The sequence below is a fragment of the Hetaerina americana genome, unplaced genomic scaffold (genome assembly GCF_022747635.1).
Source record: "Hetaerina americana unplaced genomic scaffold, ioHetAmer1.1.p SCAF_64, whole genome shotgun sequence".
NCBI lineage: Eukaryota > Metazoa > Arthropoda > Insecta > Odonata > Calopterygidae > Hetaerina > Hetaerina americana.
This window is the reverse complement of record NW_027287250.1, coordinates 2,202,897-2,226,242: the sequence shown is the minus strand read 5'-3', so window position 1 is coordinate 2,226,242 and position 23,346 is coordinate 2,202,897. Positions and strand designations below refer to the sequence as shown.

The 23,346-nt window shown below is 37.5% G+C and overlaps 1 protein-coding gene across 1 annotated transcript in view; it reads left to right on the top strand.

Annotated features, from left to right (window-relative positions):
- The window catches only part of LOC139695787 (tuberin-like), a 64,752-nt gene that overhangs the window by 3,316 nt on the left and 38,090 nt on the right, over nt 1-23,346 (top strand). Inside the window, exons 5-15 of the mRNA XM_071594573.1 lie at nt 1,432-1,606; nt 2,363-2,563; nt 5,972-6,113; nt 6,711-6,862; nt 8,656-8,828; nt 9,527-9,695; nt 13,816-14,040; nt 14,863-15,259; nt 19,203-19,324; nt 21,359-21,502; nt 22,662-22,851. Coding sequence (XP_071450674.1) covers nt 1,432-1,606; nt 2,363-2,563; nt 5,972-6,113; nt 6,711-6,862; nt 8,656-8,828; nt 9,527-9,695; nt 13,816-14,040; nt 14,863-15,259; nt 19,203-19,324; nt 21,359-21,502; nt 22,662-22,851 — 2,090 coding nt within the window. The remainder of the gene's footprint in view (nt 1-1,431; nt 1,607-2,362; nt 2,564-5,971; nt 6,114-6,710; nt 6,863-8,655; nt 8,829-9,526; nt 9,696-13,815; nt 14,041-14,862; nt 15,260-19,202; nt 19,325-21,358; nt 21,503-22,661; nt 22,852-23,346) is intronic.

Here is a 23,346-nt window from a genome sequence, read left to right as displayed (position 1 = left end):
TTTAATGGTGTGCTCAGAGTTTTTCCACTAAATCCTGAAAATTCGTATACTCCCTATGTGCACTGTGTGTGCCCATTCCACCCTTTCTTTGTAACTACTCATATCCTTACGTGCTCTTCACAACTTTTTCTTCTTCAATTTTTGTCTACATTTTTTTAATTATTCGTCTATCTTAATTAAATAAAGAACACGATGTATCTTTCCACTGTCCTTTATTCACGTACAGCTAGTTTCAACGCTCAAGCGTTGTCATCAGGTGTGATGATGACACTTGAGCGTTGAAACTAGTTGCACGTGAATAAGGGCAGTGGAAAGATGCATTGTGTTCTTCATTTAATATAACCACTCTGCTGTGAAAGGCGGATGGTGTAGCTTCCGCTGTGGGCTTTTTTGAGGAATGCTTTAACCTTTCAAGACTGTTAATTTTATCACAGATGATGATGCTTGAGCGTTGAAACTAGTTGTACGTGAATAAAGGACAGTGGAAAGATGCATTGTATTCTTCATTTAATTAACATTAATTTCCATTAAGTTGAGCTGGGAACAATTGAATATTCGTCTATCTTCTTAATATCATCCTTTGAAATCCATGATTTCTTAATCCTTACCATTTATCATTCTTGCACTTGGGTTTGTTGCCTCCTTGTGCATTTTTAAAGGTATTCCTAACTTCACCATGTCTATGTCTCGTTCCTCACTCTTGAATTTAATTTATTTCCCCCTTGAGTCTCCTTCCTTCATCCCAGTTGAAGCCTCCTATTTTTACCATCACTTTTTCCTCTCAGAATTGCCATTTCACCCTGTTACACATGACTAAATTATTTGCACAAATTGAAAACTGCACTAAAATAATCTATGTCTATTTTTGACAAGCTGTGTGGATTAATAATCCTTTTTCTAAATCTGTCATCATGGGTCACCAACCCAATCATTATCAATCGCAGCAGTTCTCCTTAATTACCCACCATTGCCTCCATTCCTTCATCGCTCTGTGGAACGATACCTGCCATCGCCTGTTCTTGATATGTTATTCATCCTTGGTCTTCCCCTGCAGTCCTTAGCCTTCATACGTACTTCCTTCAGTCTTGGCCTTGGGGCTAGGCCTTCATAAGCGAGCACTTCCCTTTAGTTTCCCTCTTCTTGTCGTGGCTGTTGTCCGGAGGCTTCTTTCACCGCTTGATATTTTCATATGAACTTCACCATCCTCTGCATCACTCAGACATTCTAAGTTGCTACTCTCATGGTTTTGGTCCTTTTCTATGTATTCTTTCCTTTTATTGCGTTTTATTAAGTTACACTCCATAAAATGCAAGAAAATCAGTCACATTCATTCCCATAGCCAAATTTATGTAAAAGTGCTCCAAATCTGGCTGTGCTTGTTGATTTGTTCTCAAATGCTGTGTAAAATGTTATATTTTATTTCAAATCCAGGAATACTTGTCTCCTGTGCCTCAGAACGAATTCTAAAGAAGTAGTGCTCTCATGTATCCAAGTCCTTGATGCTGTCGTGTGCTACAGTATCCTGCCATTTGATTCATTGACCACATTCATTTGTGCACTGTGCCGAACTGCCAACATTGAACCATTTTATCAAAGCTGTTGGAAGGTAAAGTAGGAGTTATGCTTATCAAGTTAGTATGAAGTTTAAGTTAGCCATTCGGGTGGTTTAGACTTTTAACGCTGAACATAGGGGAATGCTTTAGTCTTGCATATAATGCTGTATATTTGAAAGTTCTGGGTGGCCTGAATTCACAGTTGTTGAAAATGGGAAGTTCTTGTAAATGCCAGAAAAATACTGATATGTACATTTCTATATCCAGAAAAGTAAAATTATTCGTAATTATTGATGGAACAAACTTCACTCCTAGAAATGTTAATTGTATTGATTGAAACCAATTGTCTTTATAAAAATTACTTTTTGGGAACCTCTGAGCATTGTTTCCGAGGAAGATTAACTGGTGCTCAAAAAATATGTCATATCTCGGGTAAAGCCGAGAGTGTTTTATTAAGTCACCAAGAATCGAATGCAGGCCCTGTTGTGAGTAGCCAATGGCTCTTTCCCCTTTGAGCTACATACATTGTTCCCAAATATTCTCAAAAAGATATTTTCTTAGTATTGATTGTCTCATGTTGGCAATAGTTAATCTTGAGGGTAACCTAAGAGCCATGAGTGATTTATTACCTGCATGTCATGGAAACAAACCCTCTCACTGAACTATGCACATGCAGTTAAAATGTCTGCACAAATGGATGCGATTTATTTATAATTGGAAGTTGATTTATAAATTTTTACAGTGTATACTTGATATTTCTCACTTAAACGATTGGACTTCAAATGTCTGAATGGTTTTTCACTTTACAGATAATGAGAAATTTGTTGGGCACCCACATGGGACACAGTGCCCTCTACACCATGTGCCGCCTGCTGCAAGATCCACTTTGCAGTCAGGACTACTTGCTGCTCCGTGGAGCTGTCATCCACATAAACATGGGATTGTGGGGGTCGGAGCACGTGACATCTTTGAAGTGTACTCCCACTTCAATCCTGCCTTCATACATACAAGTAAATATGGCTCTTTTCTTTTTACAAATGTACATATTTACTTCCTCTCTCCTATGGACTTCAATCTTGAGTAGCTTCAGGCGTGATGTGGTAGAAGTCGAACATAATGAATAACAGATTGAAGCACTTTTCCACTTGATATACTTGATTATCAAGGGGAAAAGTGCTTCAATCAGTTATTCATTGACTTCAATCTTGATGAAGGGAAAAGGCTTGTGTATTGTAATGACATTGACAGTATTCAGCAGAACTACTTAAAGGTTTAGGTAATTGTGGGACAAAGAGTCCTTACGTACTAATTTGTAGAATCTATGAGGAAGAAATCTGGCTGGAAGACTTAGCTACATCAGTGTCAGTTCCTATTCCAAAAAAGGTAAAAGCTATATCATGTGAGGACTACAAAACAATAAGTTTGATTTACCATGCAGCTAAAGTTGTTCTCAGGATCATCAACTAAAGGAGAGGAGAGCACGGAAAATGATTGCTTAGTGGGTGTTCAGTTTGGCTTCAGGAAAGGCAGAGGCACATTTGATGCCATAGCAGTAATGAGATCACTGATGGAGAGAAACATAGAGTTCAATGAGATTGTATTTGCCTGTTTTGTAGAATTCTGAAAAGCATTTGATAGAGTGAATTGGGAAAAACTAATGAGCATATTGAAGAAAATAAGAATAGATTGGAGAGATGGGGGACTAATCTGCAACCTGTACATGTCTCAGACTGCTGGGCAGATGGGCAGTGTTAGGGAGAGGTGTAAGGCAGGGTTGCCCATTATCACCGGTGCTGTTCAACTTATACGTGGAGGAAATGATTAAAAAGGCATGGGAAGAACTGGAGGTAGGAATGAAAGTCAGCATGGAATTCATCAAATCCTTTAGGTTTGCTGATGATGAAGCTTTAGTTTGCCAGTCAGCCAAGGGGTTGCAAGCATTGCTGAGTGAATTGTAAATTCGGTGTGATGATATGGTATGAGAATCAATGTATATAAAACTAAGGTCATGTGGATTTTGAGAAAGAGAAAGGCTTAAGTTGAACATTAAGATAGGAGGGCAAAAACTAAAGCAGGGAAAACAGTTTACATATCTCGGAAGTGTTTTGGACCAACACGGTCAAATTAGTAGGGACATAAGGAGAAGAATAACATTAGGCAGAGGAGCTTTTTGATGAGAGGAATGCTGAGTGTTATGTATTATGTGGGTCTCTCAGTAAGTCCTTAGGATAAATAGAAAAATATTCAATTGTTCCCGGCTCAACCTTGTGGAAATTCATTTTAATAAAATTCATCTTTCCACTGTGGAAAGATACTTTGTATTCTTAATTTTATTTAAATAGAAAAATATTAATTTCGGTGGATGTTTCGATATTTTTCAACATAATCCCCCTTTAGTGTGATGTACGTTTCCCAGGATTACTCCAACATTTTTAAGCCATTAATAAAGTAGAATTTTGGAAGGTCGTCAAAGTATGGTTCTCTGTTGGCAGTGACCTCCTTGTTCAAGGTGAATTATTTTCCGCCAAACCTATTGTTTCGTGTTTGGAAATAAAAAGAAGCCACTGTTTGCCAAATCTGATGAGTACAGTGGATGTTGTAATATTTAGAACTTTGGTGCCTTAATTGTCTCCATCAAAACTGTGAGCTGTGCACCTGGGTGGCATTGTCGTGATGGAAGAGAAATTCTCCATCGAGAGCATACGGCACCCATCTTGCCGAGATTTTTTCACTCCCAGTCTTTCATACAGAATTGAAAACGTACTTTGTGATATGCCGGTGGCCCTAAATGTTTTGTGAACTTTGATATGTCGATCACTCAAACCATATTGTGGAATTAGTCAATGGTACTGGAGGAAGTCACTTCTACTGGACATCCACTAATGATGTCCATCATTGATGGATGTCCAGCCACATTCACTCTCATTTACTCAATTGTAAGCAGTTGCAAGGAGGGGAGCAGATATAGTATGAACTTCACCCAACTCAGCTTTCATCTCTTTTAGTGTTAAGCCTTTTCAATAGAAACGTTAATCAGTGCATGGAAATCATTTTGTCTCCATTTTTCCAAATAAACAAGTGTTCGCTGCTTCGGTCAGCTATGGAAATAAAACCGCGTGATGGTTAGAGTTGAAACTTTAACCGTAGTCTAATGTGAGATGAGACTTACTTAAAGCGAGACTTTTCTGAAACTACGAGCACCATCTCTTGGGTTTTCTAAGGAGTTATTGAATGACCCACATAGTCAACTGTGGTTGGTGAACCAAAAGATTGGAAGTATATGGGAGATAATGGTTTAGGAAGACGGAATGATGAAAGAAGTTATTGAGGCAAAGATTATAATGTAAGGAGTTATTGTGGCACAGGTAATTTTAAAATGTGTCCATGAATGAATTTATGCATATGGAAATAATTGATATGTATTGCCAAGAATGTTTGACAGTTATATTTTAAATCCTGGAAAACATTTCATGTTAAGCATTGCATAATTATCTCATGTTATTACAGTGCATGTTTGGGAAATAAGCCATTGTGCTCCAGGTATAGTTTTTTATGGATATCCTGAGAGTTGTGATAATTGAACATCCTGCTGAGAAGCAGTTACTTACTGTGAATTAATTTACAGTTACCCAAAGTGCTCCTCAACATGTAGCCAGAGGAAAGATGTGGTCACTCGGTAGTATTCGAAATAACCAGCGTGAAGACTCCCTCATAGATGTTTGTGTGATATTTTGTTATGTATAAAAAACTACATTAAAAAATAGAATATAAATTAATTTAAATTATTAAATTATTTTGCATTCAACCATTGCCTAGTGGGAGATAATCATTTTATCTTTTTACTTATAGGTCATGCTACAATTCTTTTGAGTTATCTCAGTAAATATGAAATGTAATTGTTTTTTTCAAATACCTGAATAGCTGCCAAGATTATTTTGTTAGATAACCTAATTGTGTTACTTTGAATTATCCATACTTGTAGAATATTCACTTCTTTACAGATGGAGACCTTTTTGCATTTGGCATTTTACAATTGTTTACCTTGTCAACTTGTGGTTGGTGTCAAAGAGTGTGTGCTTAAGCCCTAGTGTTGAAAAGTTTCCAGAGTTACCTATTAGAGCAGGCACCAGGTCTTGAGAATTCGTGAAGAGGGATTTAATATGATGAGTGGAGAGTGGTGCATTATACATTAACTATAAATTGTTGTGAAAGGGATTGGAAAACATCTCTTTTCGCTGGACATTTTTGCTTTTAGGAAGTATTTGTAGTTGAGTTCATTAATGATAGAATGTGTCATTCCAATGTTTGTTAATATTTCTGTTAATTTTATGGATGAATTTCCATGCATATTTATTGCATACTCCAATGATATTGTTGACTACCTATATTTATGAATCCCTCCTTCCAAAACATTGCAGGCCATGAAATATGACTATCCCATAGTTAATTTTGAAGTGATTTGGGGTATACAGAGACTTGTGGATGAACATGGATCTGAGCTGCATGATCCTGCTTGGGATCTTGTTTTAACTATTGTAGAGCTTACTATAACTCATATCGGTGAGTGAACCATGTCCCTTTACTTATATTAAAGCTTAATGATTCATATTATTATTTGGATATGCATTAGTGGAGGATCAGCGATCATCCGTGTGAATGGGGCTACAGTAATGGTCATAATTGTTTTTAAACTTAAATCAGACAAAATTCAAGGCTTTAAAATTAGTTTTGATATCTTGAAATTACCTTTCAAATTTGCAGTTTTTATCTTGGTGTATAATATTTTTAATTCAATCAAATCTCCATCAGACTCTTCAATAATAAAATCATCTTTGTGTGATGGCGAAAGTCATTATTTTATTTAATTTTTCATTCAAAATGTAAACCTTTACTAAGATTGGAAATGCTCCTAAACACACTCAAAGAGTGTAAAATGTGTATTGAAGCCAGGGAAAAATAAATAAAGTAAATTTGTCTCGAAAATCTTTTTATTGTTTTGCTGTGCAAGTTTTAAATTGTAAGATTATCTGAAAAAATATAGCCTGAATGTCTTTATTTTCAAGTTCAAATGAACTTGATATGTTCTGTGCTGGTTACATTTAAGTTAATGGTGGTGAAATCATGTCTAATTATCTGGTTGGAAACAAATATTTTCAGAAACAAGTGCTCATACCAACCATAAATCAAGGATTTCAAGCAATTTACATGAAACAATATCCAAAATAGAAAAACTCATTGAGAAGGATCAGTTCAACGGCTGTGTTGGAAGAGTCTACGATTTGATTGAGCGCTGTTCTGCTGGTCGACCAGTAACTATACTCATTTCATAACTTCTGACTTTGCATGTGTCATTTGTTAGAATCATTTTAGCTCACAAATCTCTCCATCTAGCATGCTAATAGAGAGGAGACTTTCAGGAATTCCTTTGATGCCCATCAAAAAGTCCACAATTGAAAATGTGCATTAACTTTGTAATGCTCCCAAGAAAAATTCATAAGAATGCTGTATTATAATTTTCTAATTGTAATTAATACAGATCATTAGATGCTCCAATTTTTACACCCTAAAAATGTGAAAATTTTCTCAACTGTGCGTGTAATGTGACTCTTGCTTTTAACCCTTCTTCTGGCATAACCTTGCACTTCGACAATGCATTTTTCCAAGTGGAAGGAACTTACCCTTCCTCTTATTCCTTAATCATGTTTGGTGTTCTTTAATCCTCTCTTTAAATTTTTATCCTGTTTGCCCAATACACTTCATTTACACTCTGAGCACTTTAACTCATACACTCTACTCCTCTCGTTTTTGGGGACTTAGTCTTTAGTGTGAGAGATCAGGTTCCTAAGGCATGAACCACTGTAAAGGGCACATTTAATTTTTTTTAAGTAAAATTTTGATTACTTTTTGAGAAATAATTCCTAGATAGAGTATTCATCACCATTTGGTAGTAGGATCTTTTAAATGTTTAGGGTTGTAAATGTGGCTTAAGGCTATATTTGTAAGTTTCTTCGGCTAAAGTTTACTAATTAGATCTTCTGAACAGCCATTGTTTACTGCTAACGTTTTAATTACATTAAGTTCCTTATTTACATTGAATTTTGCCTTAGGGATAGAGGTTAAACGGTGGATCATTGCATGAAATGCCGCAAGCTTTTGGGCAAAGCAATACCTTGAAGAGGAATTAATGAATTGTTCCGTAGACATTTCCTGCTGAAAAATGGAGTACTATAACCCATCGTTGTCTTAACAAATAGATAGGTTGAGGAAATTCACGGAATCTCTTTCCTCTTTTTCACACATGAATTGTTTATTAGAATCGACAGAATTTAAATGCACCAGAAACTTACCTAGTTGCCTCTCGGAACCTGTCCTCACGCAGAAGACTTTGTCTACATATCTAAACCAACAAAATACGATATTAATAAGAGGGTGAGCTGAGGAGAACAAAAATTTTTCTAAATTGTCCATATAAATAATATCGGCCAGGAGTGGGGACAGGGGCGAGCCCATTGCTAAACCATTGGGCTGTTGGAAATATGAACCATAAAAAATAAAATAATTTTTGGAAACACACGTCTTTAGTAACAAGCAGAGTTCACTAATAACTGGCACTGGGATGGATTTCCAGATGAGAATGATACTGGATACTTTGAGAATGATGTCTGCCAGAAATGCAGTGAGATTTCCTTTCAAAAAAGAGCAACAATCAACCGTAAGCTTTAGTTACTCTGGAAAAATGAGTCCAGTTTAAAATCAACAAGTTCTAGGTGTGACGATAAGTTTGGGTAGAATGGAAAATAATGAGAAAGTGTGATGATAGCTTGTCTGCAAATTTCAATCAACTTCTTTGCTCTCCTTAAACCACCCTTGCTCTCTTTTCCTTCTTACGTCTGTCCTTAACACTTAAAATGTGTGTACCCTAATTCTCCTTTTCTTTCCATTTTCAACTAAATACTCGGGTGGAAAATATTATTGTTGAGAAATTGCCCAATTTTTTTTAGTATCCTTTTGACCTTCATTAAAGTATTTTGAATGGATACATCATTTATTTATTTTTGACTTCTTTGTAATAACATTGTTTCTTTTTTCTTAACTCTTGCAGGAAGGCTCAGTTCTTCGCCTTGTGTCTTACCTTTCTAGTTCCATGGTGCCAACTCGTGCTACTTGGTTAGACAAAATTAGAATGCTAGTGGAGAAATACTTTCGATATGAAACTAGAACTAGCATACGCATCAGAGTGCTTGATATTTTGTCCGACATCATAAGGACTAATAGGTATGTTCTTTATCATCTCTTGTTAATTTCCTTTCACTCAAAAACCAACCCATGCACAATGGATCGCCAAGGATCCTCTGAATGACCCGTTCCACTGTTTGTCGTTCCGATGTCATATTTTATCCCATGAATGTTAACTTCTGCGTTGTAAAGTCAGCATAGTCTCCACGAATTCCTTTGCCTACATCTCCATTTTTAGTTGGATATGACTATTGTTTGAGCATTAGGAATTAAGACTAGTTACAATTGTTTACTGATACATGTGCTGCAGGTAATGCCCTGGAAAGCTAACATTAATTTTCCTAGATTTCAATATAATCTTGATTTTTCTGAATGAGAGATTAATGGGATGGATTTATAGACACTAGTGTTCCTCAGGAGGCCGTTTTTGAAAGTGGATTGAAATGTAAGCTAACTTAAAATTCCGATACCTTCACCAGTGATCATGTGAAAATGTGATGTAATCAAAGAGAATCACGTACAAAGTTTAATAAGTGGGGAATACATAAAAGGAAGTAATTGAAGTAGTTGTTTGGAGCCATCAGTTATCAATCTGAAGGTACATTTGCTTTCCATTCTCTTCTGGTCACAGCTGTAATAGCCCTTTCATTTCTTCTGACACCATGACCTTTCATTGTGTCTGGTCAGTGCCTCAACTTATTTTATTCAATTGGCAATGATCGATTTCATTTCATTAGGTCACTCTACGAAGAAGATCTCATGGAAAGGGTGGTTGTTCCTCACTTGCAGCATGTGGATTCTGATCCGGACACTGCCGTTCGAAATGCAGCGGCTCAATTATTGATTGATCTCTGCCTTGAGTGTGAGAGCAAGAGGTGCCTTGAGCTACTTGACATATTAGAAAAGGTAAGGAGCCCACCTCCTCTCATAGCCATGCCTGACGCTACCTTCTCTCGACTCTCCCAAGTGATGAAGTTCTTTTGACGGTGAGAAAGGACTGGGGAAAGTTTGAGCAGCATCCGATTTCTGTACACTGTTTCCAGTTGCACAGTTCAACGCCGAATTCACAGCATTTCATTCTGTCTTTCCTGTTGTTTTCAGTGTGCATTATTATGTTAGATGGCTGAACATTTCACTCCTTTTCCCAGAATTCCTGCAGAATCCCACAGCTATTTGATAGTCATCAACTATATTTTATTGTATTTTTCCTCAGTTACATTCATAATTTGCTATTATTTGTGTCGTATACATAGTGTTTAAATAAAGTTTTCATAGAAAAGCTGGCTTTTCATATTCACCGCATGCAATAGCCATTAGTAGGCATTAGTTTTAACATGACAGTTGACTTTCAATATCGAGTTGTAAAATTTGAAATATTGGCAGAACTTGACAATCGATAGAGAGCTTAATAAAAGGCTGCGATCAAATGTGCGTTTGGGCACTTCAATGAAATGGGTGCGGGAATTTTCAATGGTGAGATTAATATTAATTTTGGTGTTTAGCATTATTATGAAAAGTTTACCTGAAACCCTAGGGTATGATGAGGGTGGCCAGTGGCAGGAAAAAGCAAAGAAAGTCAGGGAAATTGTCATGACCAGGAAAAAAGGAGGAAATGTCAGTGAATTTTGAGGAAAGTCCAAACTTTTCCAAGGTATATTTGCAAAGTATTTGGAAATGTAATTAAAGTAATACTTTTCATTTTGAATGATGGAAAAGTATTTTTTCTATATCAGTTATCTTTAATGAAATTTTGTCTTATTTTTTCAAACCTTCATTTTTATATTATTTTAAGAAATGAATAAACAAAGTTTATCTTTGGAAACAGATAAAATTTTCCAAGAAAATTGTTCCCCAGGTTTGCTCATTATTTCTGCTAAAAACCTTTGACCCGTAGCCTTTGAGTGAGGCATGTCAACATCAGCCAACACTACAAAATGAACGTAAAGATCCTATAATTTCATCATATAAGTAAAGCCATATTTGGTACTATTACAATTTATATTAAAATATGAACCCATGAAAAACTATAGTTTTTGTCTGTAATGAAGATTTCTTTTGTTAGAAATTTTTTGGGCAAACCTGTTAGAGTCTGTGTGTGACTGAAATTTGCTGGCCAAACTAAAGATGAGTGGAGACAGCATCAAGTGGAAAGGGAGCACCGTTGACATTCATTTGTGGGAGGCAGGACACTGGATGTAGAAATTTAGAGGGAAATGAGGGTTTTGGGCTGTCATAGAGGGCATAATCGTGGTTAGGTGGGTGGGATTAAAGAAAATAACAGCCACTTCAGATGGCTTGTAGAGGAGATAAATGTAGATTCAAAACTTCCAATCACAATTTCTTCCGCATGGATCCAGTTTTTAGGACGAGGGTTTTGCTGGCATTGCAGTCAGTGTCTTCAGGTCAGAAGTGGTTGATGATGTTTCCATAATAGCATTTAAAATTACTTAAGAATTAATACTTAATGACTTAAAGAATTCCACATCCTCAGCGATCCTATCCGAATGTGGCTAAAGTGATTCTTGTGTGGGCCATACGTCGTTTAAAGAAGTTAAAAATGTTATAAAAATTGTAGGTGAACTGACTATAACTGACCTCTTATGTTTAATTTTCATTTGATCCATTCCTTTGGAGTTATGAAATGCCAATTCCTTCCTCCATTAAACTGTAGAATCCTGCTTTAAGTGCACCTCCAATAATGAGTAATTTGCATAATGAGCAAAAAATATTGTAAAAAAATTACTCGCTTGATGATCGACATTTTGCATAATGAGTAATCAGGAGAGGGGAACTCTTGGATTGTGTGTGTGTGCTGCTTCAGGTCGCTAGTATCTCACTGTCATCTTTAACTTTGGTTAAGATATGCTATTTGTGATATTTTTGTGTAAAGTTTAACACCCCTTGAAAAAATGTCCCTCGAAGGAAAAGCCTCCAGAAGAGAGCAAAAAGAGAATAAAATAACCGTATCAATGATATGTAAAATCATTGAAAGGAGGTGAGTATGGCTGACCTATATACAATCAGTCTACATCAATGATTTGAGCTATTTTCAGGAACAAGACAAGATTAAGGAGTAGATGCTTCAAAGGGTGTGACAAGAATATATGTCTACTCTAGAGTTACATATTCTTGACAATGTTGGGAGTTTGCTTCTTATTTGGAAAAATGAAAAGTAATTGCAAGGTGACATTAAGCTGGACATCATTAGTGGGAAGGCAAGGTTGATTTTTGTTGACCTCATTAAGAAGATCCCAGGATCATCTATGGCCAGAGGAGGAGTATTAGAGGGGATCCGGGGAATGGTCTGAGAAGTTTGAGAGAAGGACCAGCATCCGCGGTATTATGAGGCATGGTGAAGAAGCAAGGTCTGATGCATAGGTAGCTGAGAATTTCATCAGTGGCTTCAAGAAGCTCGTAGATTCCGAGGGTAACCTGCCGCAGTGGGTTTTTAATTGTGTAAAAGCATGACTCTTCTGAAGAAGATGCTAAAGTAAACCTATGTAGCAACTGAGGAAAATGCATAGCCCGGTCACAAGCCAATGAAAGACCATCTCATGCTGCTATTTTGTACCAATGCAAGAACTGATTTGACAATCAAACCAGTGCTTTTTTACCATTCAGAACTCCATGAGTTTTCAAGAAGTGTGAAGTCCAGAAGAGCAGGCTAAATTTGATGTGGAGGTCAAACAGCAAGGCAACCTCCTTTTTACTGATTGGATCAATGAAGTGTTTGGTCCTTCCCTAAAAAAGTATTTGCTTGAGATGAATTTGCCACTCCATGTCTTGGTTGCTATGGACAACGCTCCTGCCCATCCTCCTGGTCTACAAGATGACCTCCTTGGGGAATTTAATTTCATCAAGATACAGTTTCCAAGGAGGGCATGAAGTTGAATTTTGTTTAACAAGAAGAAGTTGTGAAGGAGAGCTAGTCAGAGGAGGAGGTGACAGAAAAGCAACAACCTTCTGGTCCATTAAGAGAAAGTATGGAAAGCTGTTGCATCATACATGAAGAAGCTTTACCCTGATAAAGTTATGGCTATGCACACTACAAATTTATTTAATTTTAGTGATGTGTCGCCCTTTCTTTTAATTTTTAAATATTGGAAAAACAAATGTCGCATGATAACTTTCTAGTGGAAAAACTTAGGTATGTATCATAAATAATAAACTAATAATTTTGATTCTTTTTTGTTTTCTGCAAATCGAATTTGCATTCCTTGTTGGTTAATTCCCCAAGAGAAGATGAAAATAATTCAGGGTCCTAAATAATGTGTATATAACTTTCTTTGAATACACCTAGTACATAATTTATTTTGGCATGGGTTGCATTGTCATATTTGACATTAATTTAAATGGGAAAAATTGTTTCATTAAGCAAGTGTTCCACATTAAAACTAAAGCATTGAAATTAGGACCCAATGAAATGGGCATCAGATTATATAACAAACTACCCAAAAGTATCAAGGATACAAAGGGAACTGCTGCATTCAGGCATAAATTAAAAAGATATATATCTACAGGGCAATATGTTCTACTCGGTTGATGAATATCTCAACAATATTCCCGACCAGTAAGTTCATACTCTTAGTTTCTAGCAATGGTCATGGTCTGATTCATGTTAATGATCAATGATTTTTCTGAATTTGATATTGCATGTGCATGTTACAGCCAATGTTCATGGGTTTGTACCAAACATTTATGTAACTATGAGCATCATTTCTTTCTCTATGTATCTTAACTGAGCGTGTGTCTTTGCTCCTCATTTAACGTGCCTTATATCATGTACATACACCACCCACCTGGTATTTTTGTATTGTGATCTCTGGGCAAATAAAAAGTAATAATAATAATAATAATAATTACAAGTAAGATTCTGGATCGAATAATACTCATGATGCCAGGTAGGTCATCATTTTGAGTGTCTCCTCTCCATGCTAAGGATATAGAGGAGCACATGCATCACTGGAGGCGAGTGTGCCCTAGCGAGATGGATGCGTTGAATGAAGCATCTCCACTCTGTTCCCAGATTCTCAGCAGGCCATATGAGCTAGACCTGGGGCCATTCGTGAGTGAAGCAGAAGTCCCAGATGTGCGGACCGTTGTCGTAGGATTGATCCACATATTTCGTGTCAAGTTATATCAACTGCCGTCCTCACATGCAATTAAAGCATACAAACTCCTGGTTAATCACCTTGAGGCCCACTACAAGAAACCGTCTGTTTTTGACAATGTGAGCAGCCTTCGTTACAAGGTATGTATGCAATGGCTGAATTGATAAATCATGTTTTAACTTATGTTTTACATTGATTTTACCGTAAAAAATTGTGTCTTTGGACTGGAACTGTTCCAAAAACACATGCAAAGCCAACCTAAAGTGAGCTGCATAGGATCTGAAAATCATTCACATTTTATTTGGTATTTGTTATTGAATGGTGATTTCTAATTTGAAACCTTAAGTTTTGATCAAATTTTCAGTATAAATTGTTTCCTTTCCAAATATTGTAGTATTCTCAGGTTTGCAATCCTGTAAACCTCCAGCTCTCTGGAAAAATGGCCCACCTTCAAAATCAAATGCTTTGAGAGTTACTTAATTATTGAAATTTAGAGCATGTGAAATCATGATATTGTATATTTACGACATGCTTGTTTTGTGCTGTTTGTTGAAACATTTGCCGAAAAATGTTAGCAATCCTTGCAATCGGGGAATACAAGGTTTGAGTAAAAAGTATTGGTAACAATTTTTTACTAACATGCACGCGAAGTGCTGAATTCAGACCTTTGGTAAAATGTATGCACGATCGCAGATCATTTTGGCATTGATAAATGACTGCACTCCAATGGAACTTTTCCCAATACTTCTAATGCCAACCATGTGTACAGTTTGTCAAGGCAGTGTCTGAATTTTCCACAATGACTTCTCCATGATGATATGGCTGGACTAGTGACCCCAAAATGCTCCCTCATTGCATGCCTTTAATTACTCCTCTCCCTCGATAGAATTTCACTTGTCTGTCACATGCAATTGCTGTTTCGTGGCGCCACCGCTTTAATGCTGCCAATCCTGGCTTTGCAGATCATCGAGTGCTTCCTCCAGATTCGCGCCAACTCCCACTTCCACCTGGGTTTCCCCGAAACGACCACCGGAGGCGGTGGTGCTGCTCCTCCCGTGGAGAGTTCTATCGTCTCTCCCTCTGCCACCTCCACCCACGGCTCACAGCGGATGGCCAAACTACGCTTTAGCCCCTACCTGGCCGTGGACCACCGGCACAGCGAGAAGCCCCCTGGTGCTGGCTCCTCCCCTCCTCCCTCAACGATGCCCCCAGCATCATCAGTGACCACCTCGGCCCCGCCGCCCTCCACGGCCCCGCCCTCCACAGCGCACCTGGCCCACCACCCCTCCTGCACCATCACCCACCTCTCCCTCACGTACGCTTGCAAGGCTGTGTTCCTCAGCCTCATTCAAGAGAGAGGTGAGTGGGTCCAACAAGGCTTGATTGCGCCGGAGGGTTAATATCGAACGCAACTGCCAGTGACCAAAGAGGCTCGGGCGTATTCAAGTTGCCATAGCTGCCCAATGAGAAGCCAATACCTCCCCCCCACCATCCAAAATTTATAACATTTTTGGGAAAAATAATTTTTGGAAGACTTAGTAGAATTTTGTGTTATGTGGGTTACTCTTGAGTCACACTTAGAGGAAACAATTCATCCTGAGGGCTCTGATCTTTCATAAGCAATTTTGAATATTGCTTTTTGATTGCTCCTCATACAATTTATTAAATAAACATTTCATCAAGGTCAAGTTTTCCTCTTTCTTATTCGATTCATGTAATTTATAAATCATTGGAGGAGACCCCTCGACTAATGTCAATGGAATTCCAATGGTTGAACTGTGAATTGAGTGGAATAATTTGAGAAATTAATATGCGAATGACTAGGAACTTTTGTAATTGTAATGCAAGGTAATACAAGTTGTTATTTTTTATTGTACACGTAATAACTCTGAGAAATGAAAGAATTTTTTTCTTAGCCTTGAATTTAAGACAGTGGGTGATATTTTTTGTGCAGAGTATTGACAAAAAGAACTTTGATTTATTTTTGATGAAGTACTACGGCACATGACATCAAGGTAGAATTATGCCTGCCATCAGTGGTTGCAGTTTTTAAAGTTTCAGTATTTCTGACCTTGATTAAATCAACACGTGTGTGCAATATTTAAAATGGAATACGATTTCTGTTCAGTTCTCACATTTCCTACATCACCTGTTTAATTCACTTGCCCATCATTAAATTAATATGCTTTATCCACCTCAACAACTCAAGAAATGTCAAACATTGTGTGCCATGCTCCAGTTATTAAAACTGAAAAATGATATCAGAAAAATCACCTCAATGGGAAATTTGAATTATATTTAAACTATTTATGACAACGATGAAATTTCAAAGAATTCAAATCCAAAATAAGACATCATATTATGCATCAAATAATGGAGTCAAATTAAAGATCAATAAAAATTAAAGATTGTTCAGTTGTATTAATTTTAATAAATTTGCTCAAATTCTAACAAATTATTTTTGTAAGCACAGTTTTTCGATTTGACAGCCGTCTTGATAATTGCAAAGGTAGCATTTTCATGGGCCCTTTTGGAACAGTAATTCCTGTGGTGTGGCTTCACACTAACTGTGCCCTTTCCCTTCCTTGCTTAACCTCTCAGGCTAATTATTTTTGGAGGGATAAAAACGTCCAGTGCTGGTTGGGAAGAAGAGGGATTGGAAGGGGGACGGTTAAAAAGAGGGAAGTGGTGTGTCATGGGGGCCTTGATCGCTCGCTAGCGGATTCATGGATGACTGGTGCCCGCTGGAGCTATTCTGGATGTTGGGAGCATTTTTGCTATATGTCGGAGCGGCCAGAGATATCGGGTGGTCACTGGGGGAAGGTTTGGTGGAAGGTAAGGAGGTAAAAAGAGACGTTTCAGGCGTGATATGGTGGAATATCATAATTAATTAAAAATTGCCAATTTTTAATGAAGTAAGGGGAGGTGGTGGGGGATGGAAGGGCATTTAAGGAAGGGTCAAGTGAGAACGGAGAGAGAAAAGGTGGAAGATGCAACACTGTTTTTACGACAAGGCTCGATCTCCATCAGACAGAGAATGATTACCGAATATCTGTGCAACAGAGGGCAAGGAAGTGAAGAGGAAGGGGAGGGGGAAGAAGGGGTGGGTAGGATAACTGGAACGGGGCCTTGGGGCACGGGCCTGAATCGTCTGAAGAAAATGGATGGGAAGCATTATTGAGGTCATTGAGTGAGTCATGTGTGTTTGCTACAGAAGAGTCAATTATTGTGAATATGTTGTAGACGTAATTTATTAAGAAAGTGGGCCGGAAATAGTTTAAGGAGGATTTGAGTGTTTTCAAAATTATTTAGTTCAACTGAGAATGAGGGAAAAGGGTTGCCCTCATGTCAGTGCCCTAATTTTGCGTGAGAAACTGCTACTGAAGTCATTCCTAACTTCATTGTACTTTTTGAATCCCCTATTTTTGTCTGTCCAATGTTGCACCCCCATAAATAGAGGCATACATTTTAAATTATAACCGCAAAACAACAAAAATTTGTTAATGCGTACAATTATAATCATTCATGTTTAATTGTTAGTTTAACTTCTTGCTGAAAGCCCACGCATATATTCCTCAGTATTCCTATAACTGAAACTCTTGCATACCTTAAAACCTTGTTTACACTTTGTCGATCATTCACATATTGATATGTTTTTGTCGCCAATATCAAGTGGCAGCTTGCAAATTAATTTGTGTTCAGTTAGTCTTCGGGTTTTCACGCCCTGGTGGATTATTTTGGAACTATTAGGAGCTATTTCTTTGATCCTTATTAGTCTAGAAGTTTTTGTAAAATTTTAAGGTGTTTTTGAGAGATATTATTATTTTTTTAACCTGCAACATTCATTGCTGCCCCTTACGTAATCGTGGCTGCCGAGAAAAGAAGGTGAGTGAGCGGAAGTGATATATTAAACCAAGTATTTCCGGTTAATGCCCCAAGTTGTGAAGGAAATGATGGAAGTGCTGACGAAAGCAATAACAAAATCCCAAGTGACAGCGATGAAGATATAATGGTTACCAAGAAAACTGTTCGTGTTCTACCTTTGCATCATTACAGTGATTCTGTAAAAGTTTGAAGTGGCACAATATAACCATTGGAGAAATGAAAATTTTTTTTGGATTGTTATCCTTATGGGGCAGGTGCGTAAAGGCAATAAATGATTGCTGGACATTGGACTCTCTAACAGAGACACACACATTGAGCAATAATGAGAAAGATCATGAATTGGTCAAAGAAGACAATGCTGTGTTTGTTGAACAGTGCCCTATTCAATTCTTTTAGGGTGCCTTTGCTGCTCAATGGAAAATAAAATGTTTGTAAAAATTTCTTGCATGAAGTTGCAAGACACACTGGGTGAGTCACAGAGACACAGAAGAGCCCATCTCAAACACTCGAGAGGAAAACAGTAACGGTTTCTCTTCAAGGCATGCACCTGAGATGGACACACGCCAGGAAGACTTTCAATTGACATGAAGAAGGATAATAAGAGATAATAGTTAGTGCTGGGAGCAAGTAAATACCTTGGAGACCTTGTAGAGTATATGCAGCCAAGAAAAGGAGAAGTGAAAACTGCTTTATTTGTGTATTTCATAGGATTCCACTCCATAGAGGGACGTGCTTAGAACAATACCACACTCTACTTGGTTACTCTGGCGTATAATCTCTGCTCATTTAAAATTCCAATAAAAAATATGTAGTAGTTCAGGAGTTGTGTGTGAGTTTTATTGAATGCTTATACATTTCATGTGAAGGCACAAAATAGGGCCGGCCCGAGGGGCTGGTGAATTTGAAGGGCACCGACACACAAAGTGTTGAAATCCACAAACTTCAGATACCACGACAGCAGATGAATCCTCATCACCCCTCAGCGGCACCCATTGCGTGCCCCATGGCTATTTCCAAATCAGCAAGCAGTTTCTCAAGCAAAATTAGGGTGCTGACGTGGGCAACCATTTCCCCTCATTCTCAGCTGAAGTAAATAATTTTGAAAATACTCAAATCCTCCTTAAACTATTTCCAGCCCACTTTATTATTAAGTTACATTGACTGTATATTCAGAGCATTTGACTCTCCTGCAGCAAACGCACGTGGCTCCCTCGCTGACCTCAATAATGCTTCCCATTTTGGTCAGAATATAGCTTCCCCCTTTTTAGTGATAAATCATTTTGGAGGGTGACACCAAATTTTCACATCAGGAAAATAATATTCTCTGGTGGCTACACTCGATTGAAAGGGAAATCAAATTCTAATTAAAGTAGTATACTTAGATTAACTACAGAAGAATAATTTGTTTCCCATACAGATTGGAAGGTGCTGCATCTAATTCTTCAGGAAATACCTCAGGTGATGCAGAACAAAGCCTTGATCCTTTCAAGGGATGGCGCCAATGATGTTGACAACCTAGCACACTCCCTCTGTCTCCTGGTAAGTGATTGCATCCCGTGGGCAAGTGAGGCTAAGAATTCAATTCCTCCAATGAGTTCAAATCTTATCCTTGTTGCATGCAATGTTTATCGATCGCTGTTGAGGGCAAGGTATGCCCATCATGGTACCAACTTTAACCCTTCTAATCCTTTTTTTATGGTATCTGCCGCATTCTCACATTTCTAATTAGTCGTATGTAATTTTGGCTTTCAAAGTGAGATGTGCGGTGTCATGGTGGTAGCAAAGTTAAAATTTTTAGGATTGCATATCGACCCTAATCTTAAGTAGGATGAACATAGCTCTTGGGTATGTGAGAGAATTAATTCAGTTTGCTGCCAGATATAAATTTTAAAATACACTGTAAGTCAAGATGTCTTAAAAATGTTATATTATGACTTACTCTTTAACTCCTAATGGAATTGTAATCTGGGGAACATTATCCTCTTTAAATCAGGTATTTTTAGCGCAGAAAAAATAGTAAGACTCTTACATAATCAATCGTGCACATTGCCAACTTCTTCTTAAACTTTTGGGAATATGAATTGTACCTTGCGTTAACATCCATCATGCAGTGATGTATGCTAAGAAAAGCAAGGGTGACTTTCCCATGAATAACAGTTATCACCGTCACAATACCAGAGGATGTAAAGAGATACATACGTGTGAAAAAATCAAATCCATCTATGGTAGCTCAAAGACCAGCATCAATGTTCACAAAATTGTTTAACTATCTGTCTGTTTAAAAAATGAGAAAAGAATGTTGCCATTCAAGGAAAGTCTATTTGCATATCCGGTTGAGCAGTGTTAATATAGTGTAAATGACTATTTATATAACACTTAAGTGTATATTAGTTTCCTATCATAACTGTATTATGTATTTCTATTTGGGAATAATGTGATCTATATCCCATTGAGGTGTCCTATGCATGTACAAGTGTCGTGTATTCTCAGTACTGTACACTGTGCCTGCTGGACAAAGAAATGTATTATTGCATTATTGTCATTAAAGTATCGTCAGAGGCACAAGAGACAGAAAGGATGCAGTATTGTGTTTTTGAACCTTAAAGGTGGCACAGCGGTGTTTTTTGGGTGTTAAGTGCGAGGGGAGGCCAGGTGTAGGGGTTGGGGAGGGCTTAAGCATAGCCCACGCTAATGGGCAACCTGAGTCTATGGGTCCTCCTAGGAGCCAGCTTCACGCTGCCTGGAGGGCCTCGATCCGTAGTGGTATGTCTGAGGGTGGAAGGGAGGCAATGATTGAAACATTAAAGCACTCGGTGGAGGAAAATTTGTGGAGGGAGCCATGTTTAGGAACTGGCAGAGAGGTTGTTGCTGAAGAAGGGATGCAGGAGGTGCTTGCTTTTATGTGGATGTTGAGGGGTGTGGAGCATTGCCTAATTGCCATAGGAGGAGGAGCAGAGCCTCTGGGTCAGTTGGTAAATTACATTGCTAACAAAGAACTGTGACAAATACTATGATAGTTGTTGGATCGGAGTTAATCATGGATCTCCACTTAAATACTGGGATTCCACAATTTATAAATCCTTTGGCTGGAATTGATTTTTTTTAATTGTATATGTAGTTTTAAAGGATGTGTGTCACATTGCATGAAGTTTTTAGTTCATGAATTCATTTGCATGTTATTCTCTCTTTCAGTATGTTATGTCTTATTATGATATCATTTTGAATTATTTTTAACAGTTTTTATTGAGTTTTTACAAACTTATCTGTTGTCTAAAGTTTCTACTCTGTAAATTTTCATTAATATGAAGTAGTGTCATTTACAGTTTTTACTATGCTGTGATATTTTAATACATAACATTATTTAAGTTTATATTGAAATACATACGTAATATTTTATAAGCTTATTTAAATATATTTAATTGATTTAAACCTCATCTTTTGTATCTTAGCCCTGCTTGCCAACGTGTCAACTTGTTTGTAGTCGATGAATGTTCTTAATGATGTTATCATTAAACTGATGTCCAAACTTCAGATTTTTTATTCCTAGTAAAGAAAATTGAACTGATGTTTCAGGTAAGTGAGAAGTCTCTTGGCCTGCCTGAAACTCTTCGAAACACTCCAGGATCACATTTTCCCAAGTCAGACTTCCATGGCCATGTGTTCCCTGCCATTGCATCATTGGCGTCCTACCACTGCCACTTGGATCCTACCATACAAGTAAATACATTGCTTGAGGGATGTTTGAGTGGCATGAGATGATTAGTGACTCATTTCATTGGAAGAGCAGTTTGCTGCATAGTTCTCAAATGCTTATATTCATGTGTATCTTTGATGTTGTGCATAAAACCAGTATCATTAGGGGTAGCCTGCAACCTGCTAATATGGGCTGCACTTTAATAGTTTTCCCTGAGTATCCTGTTTATTTCACAACAAGCAAAGTTGTGTATTTTCAAGGAATATCATTTGGAATATATGAAAAAAACTTCGTCGCTATTTAATTTCAAATGTTGTACATTGTGGATTGATTTATAAAGATTTGTGAAATGTTTCTCGTTTATAAATGCCTAAAAGCTTAATTTTCCACTGATGTGCCTGCTTTTAAACAATTGAATGGGGGAAATTATTTTTCTGGGAATTCTGTTTGAAAAGTGTGAAACATTACCAAAATGCAACTGTGGAATCGGTGAAATGTTGTTTCTTTTGATAATTTTCCAACAAGATTTCTGAAAAACATAGCTATTGTGATAAATAATTCCCCAGAAAGTTTATTGCCTGCTTCTTTGAAAAGTTGGTTGTGACTGTCAGTGTGATTTGTGGGCGGAGGAAAGTGAAGAGGTACTTGGTGACATGAGTTTGGGAAGGAGACACGAGGTTATCAGCAAGGGTGTTATTGTTAGGGCCTATAGATAAGTGTGAGAGAAATTCTTGTAGTTATTTTTGAGATGTTTGTTAATGAAAATGAACACAAGCAGGAATTGTGTGAAGTATTTGATATCATTTCATTGAAGTATGTAAATATCATCCCTCGGGAAACCCATTCACTACTAATTCCATGGTGTCACAGACGTTGGCATATTTTGGTCCCTTTGGGAAACCCAAGTCCCTAAGTATTTGTTGGCTGGTGCCTTTTTGGCTTTTTTCCGTGTGTTATTATTAAATAATTTAGAATGGCCGAAATCTGTTGTCCAATTTTGTGCATTCAAGAAATTGAAAAGAATGATACTCGGTTATACTCTCTGTATAACAAAAATTCCAGTCAAAAGTTTTATTTTTCCCATTACTTGCAGTTTAAGAACTTGATTGTTTTTTGTAGTGGTGACTATAAAAGCAAATTGCTTTGGTGCTGTGTATAATGGCTCCCTTCTTCTGCATCCAGGCTCTTCTCATCAAATGCTTAGAAGTGGGATTGGCATCACGGAAGGCTCGGGATTGCGTGTCAGCCCTCTCGGTGTGTGCGCTCGAGATGAGGGATGCCATGGGGAAGCTTCTGCCAGAGGTGCTGCTTCACCTTTCCAAAATTTCGGCCACTGTCCACGTCGCTGTTCCCATCTTGGAGTTCTTGTCCAGTGAGTGTCTCTTCATTGCTATATGTCTGTGCACCACAAACAAGCGATTTGGTGCATTATTGATTCCAATTATCTTCCTTTTGATGCCGAGTTTACAGGTATGAGCATGTAAATGTTTATAAGCTGGAGGAAATCAGTCTCACATCAAGTCAAAATTACTTAGGAAACTCAAATACCTGTACAGTGGAATCTTCCTTTTGCACTCTGAAATGTACATTCTCTTCTCGATTGAGAGCATTTTTTTCGTTACATTTGAATTCGTATTTCATTTTAGTTTATTCGTATCTCATTATTTAAATTTCAGAATTTATGTGTATGTATCTCAAAATTTACTACAGAGAACAAAAGTAGGATGACAGCTTGAACACTGTACGCATAGCAACTGGCAAATGAGACTTCTTTCACATTATGGATCATACACAAGCGTAAACGTGAACAGTAAATGAGAGCTATGCATGACTCCATAAAAAATTATTTCATTTGATGGAAGTGCAT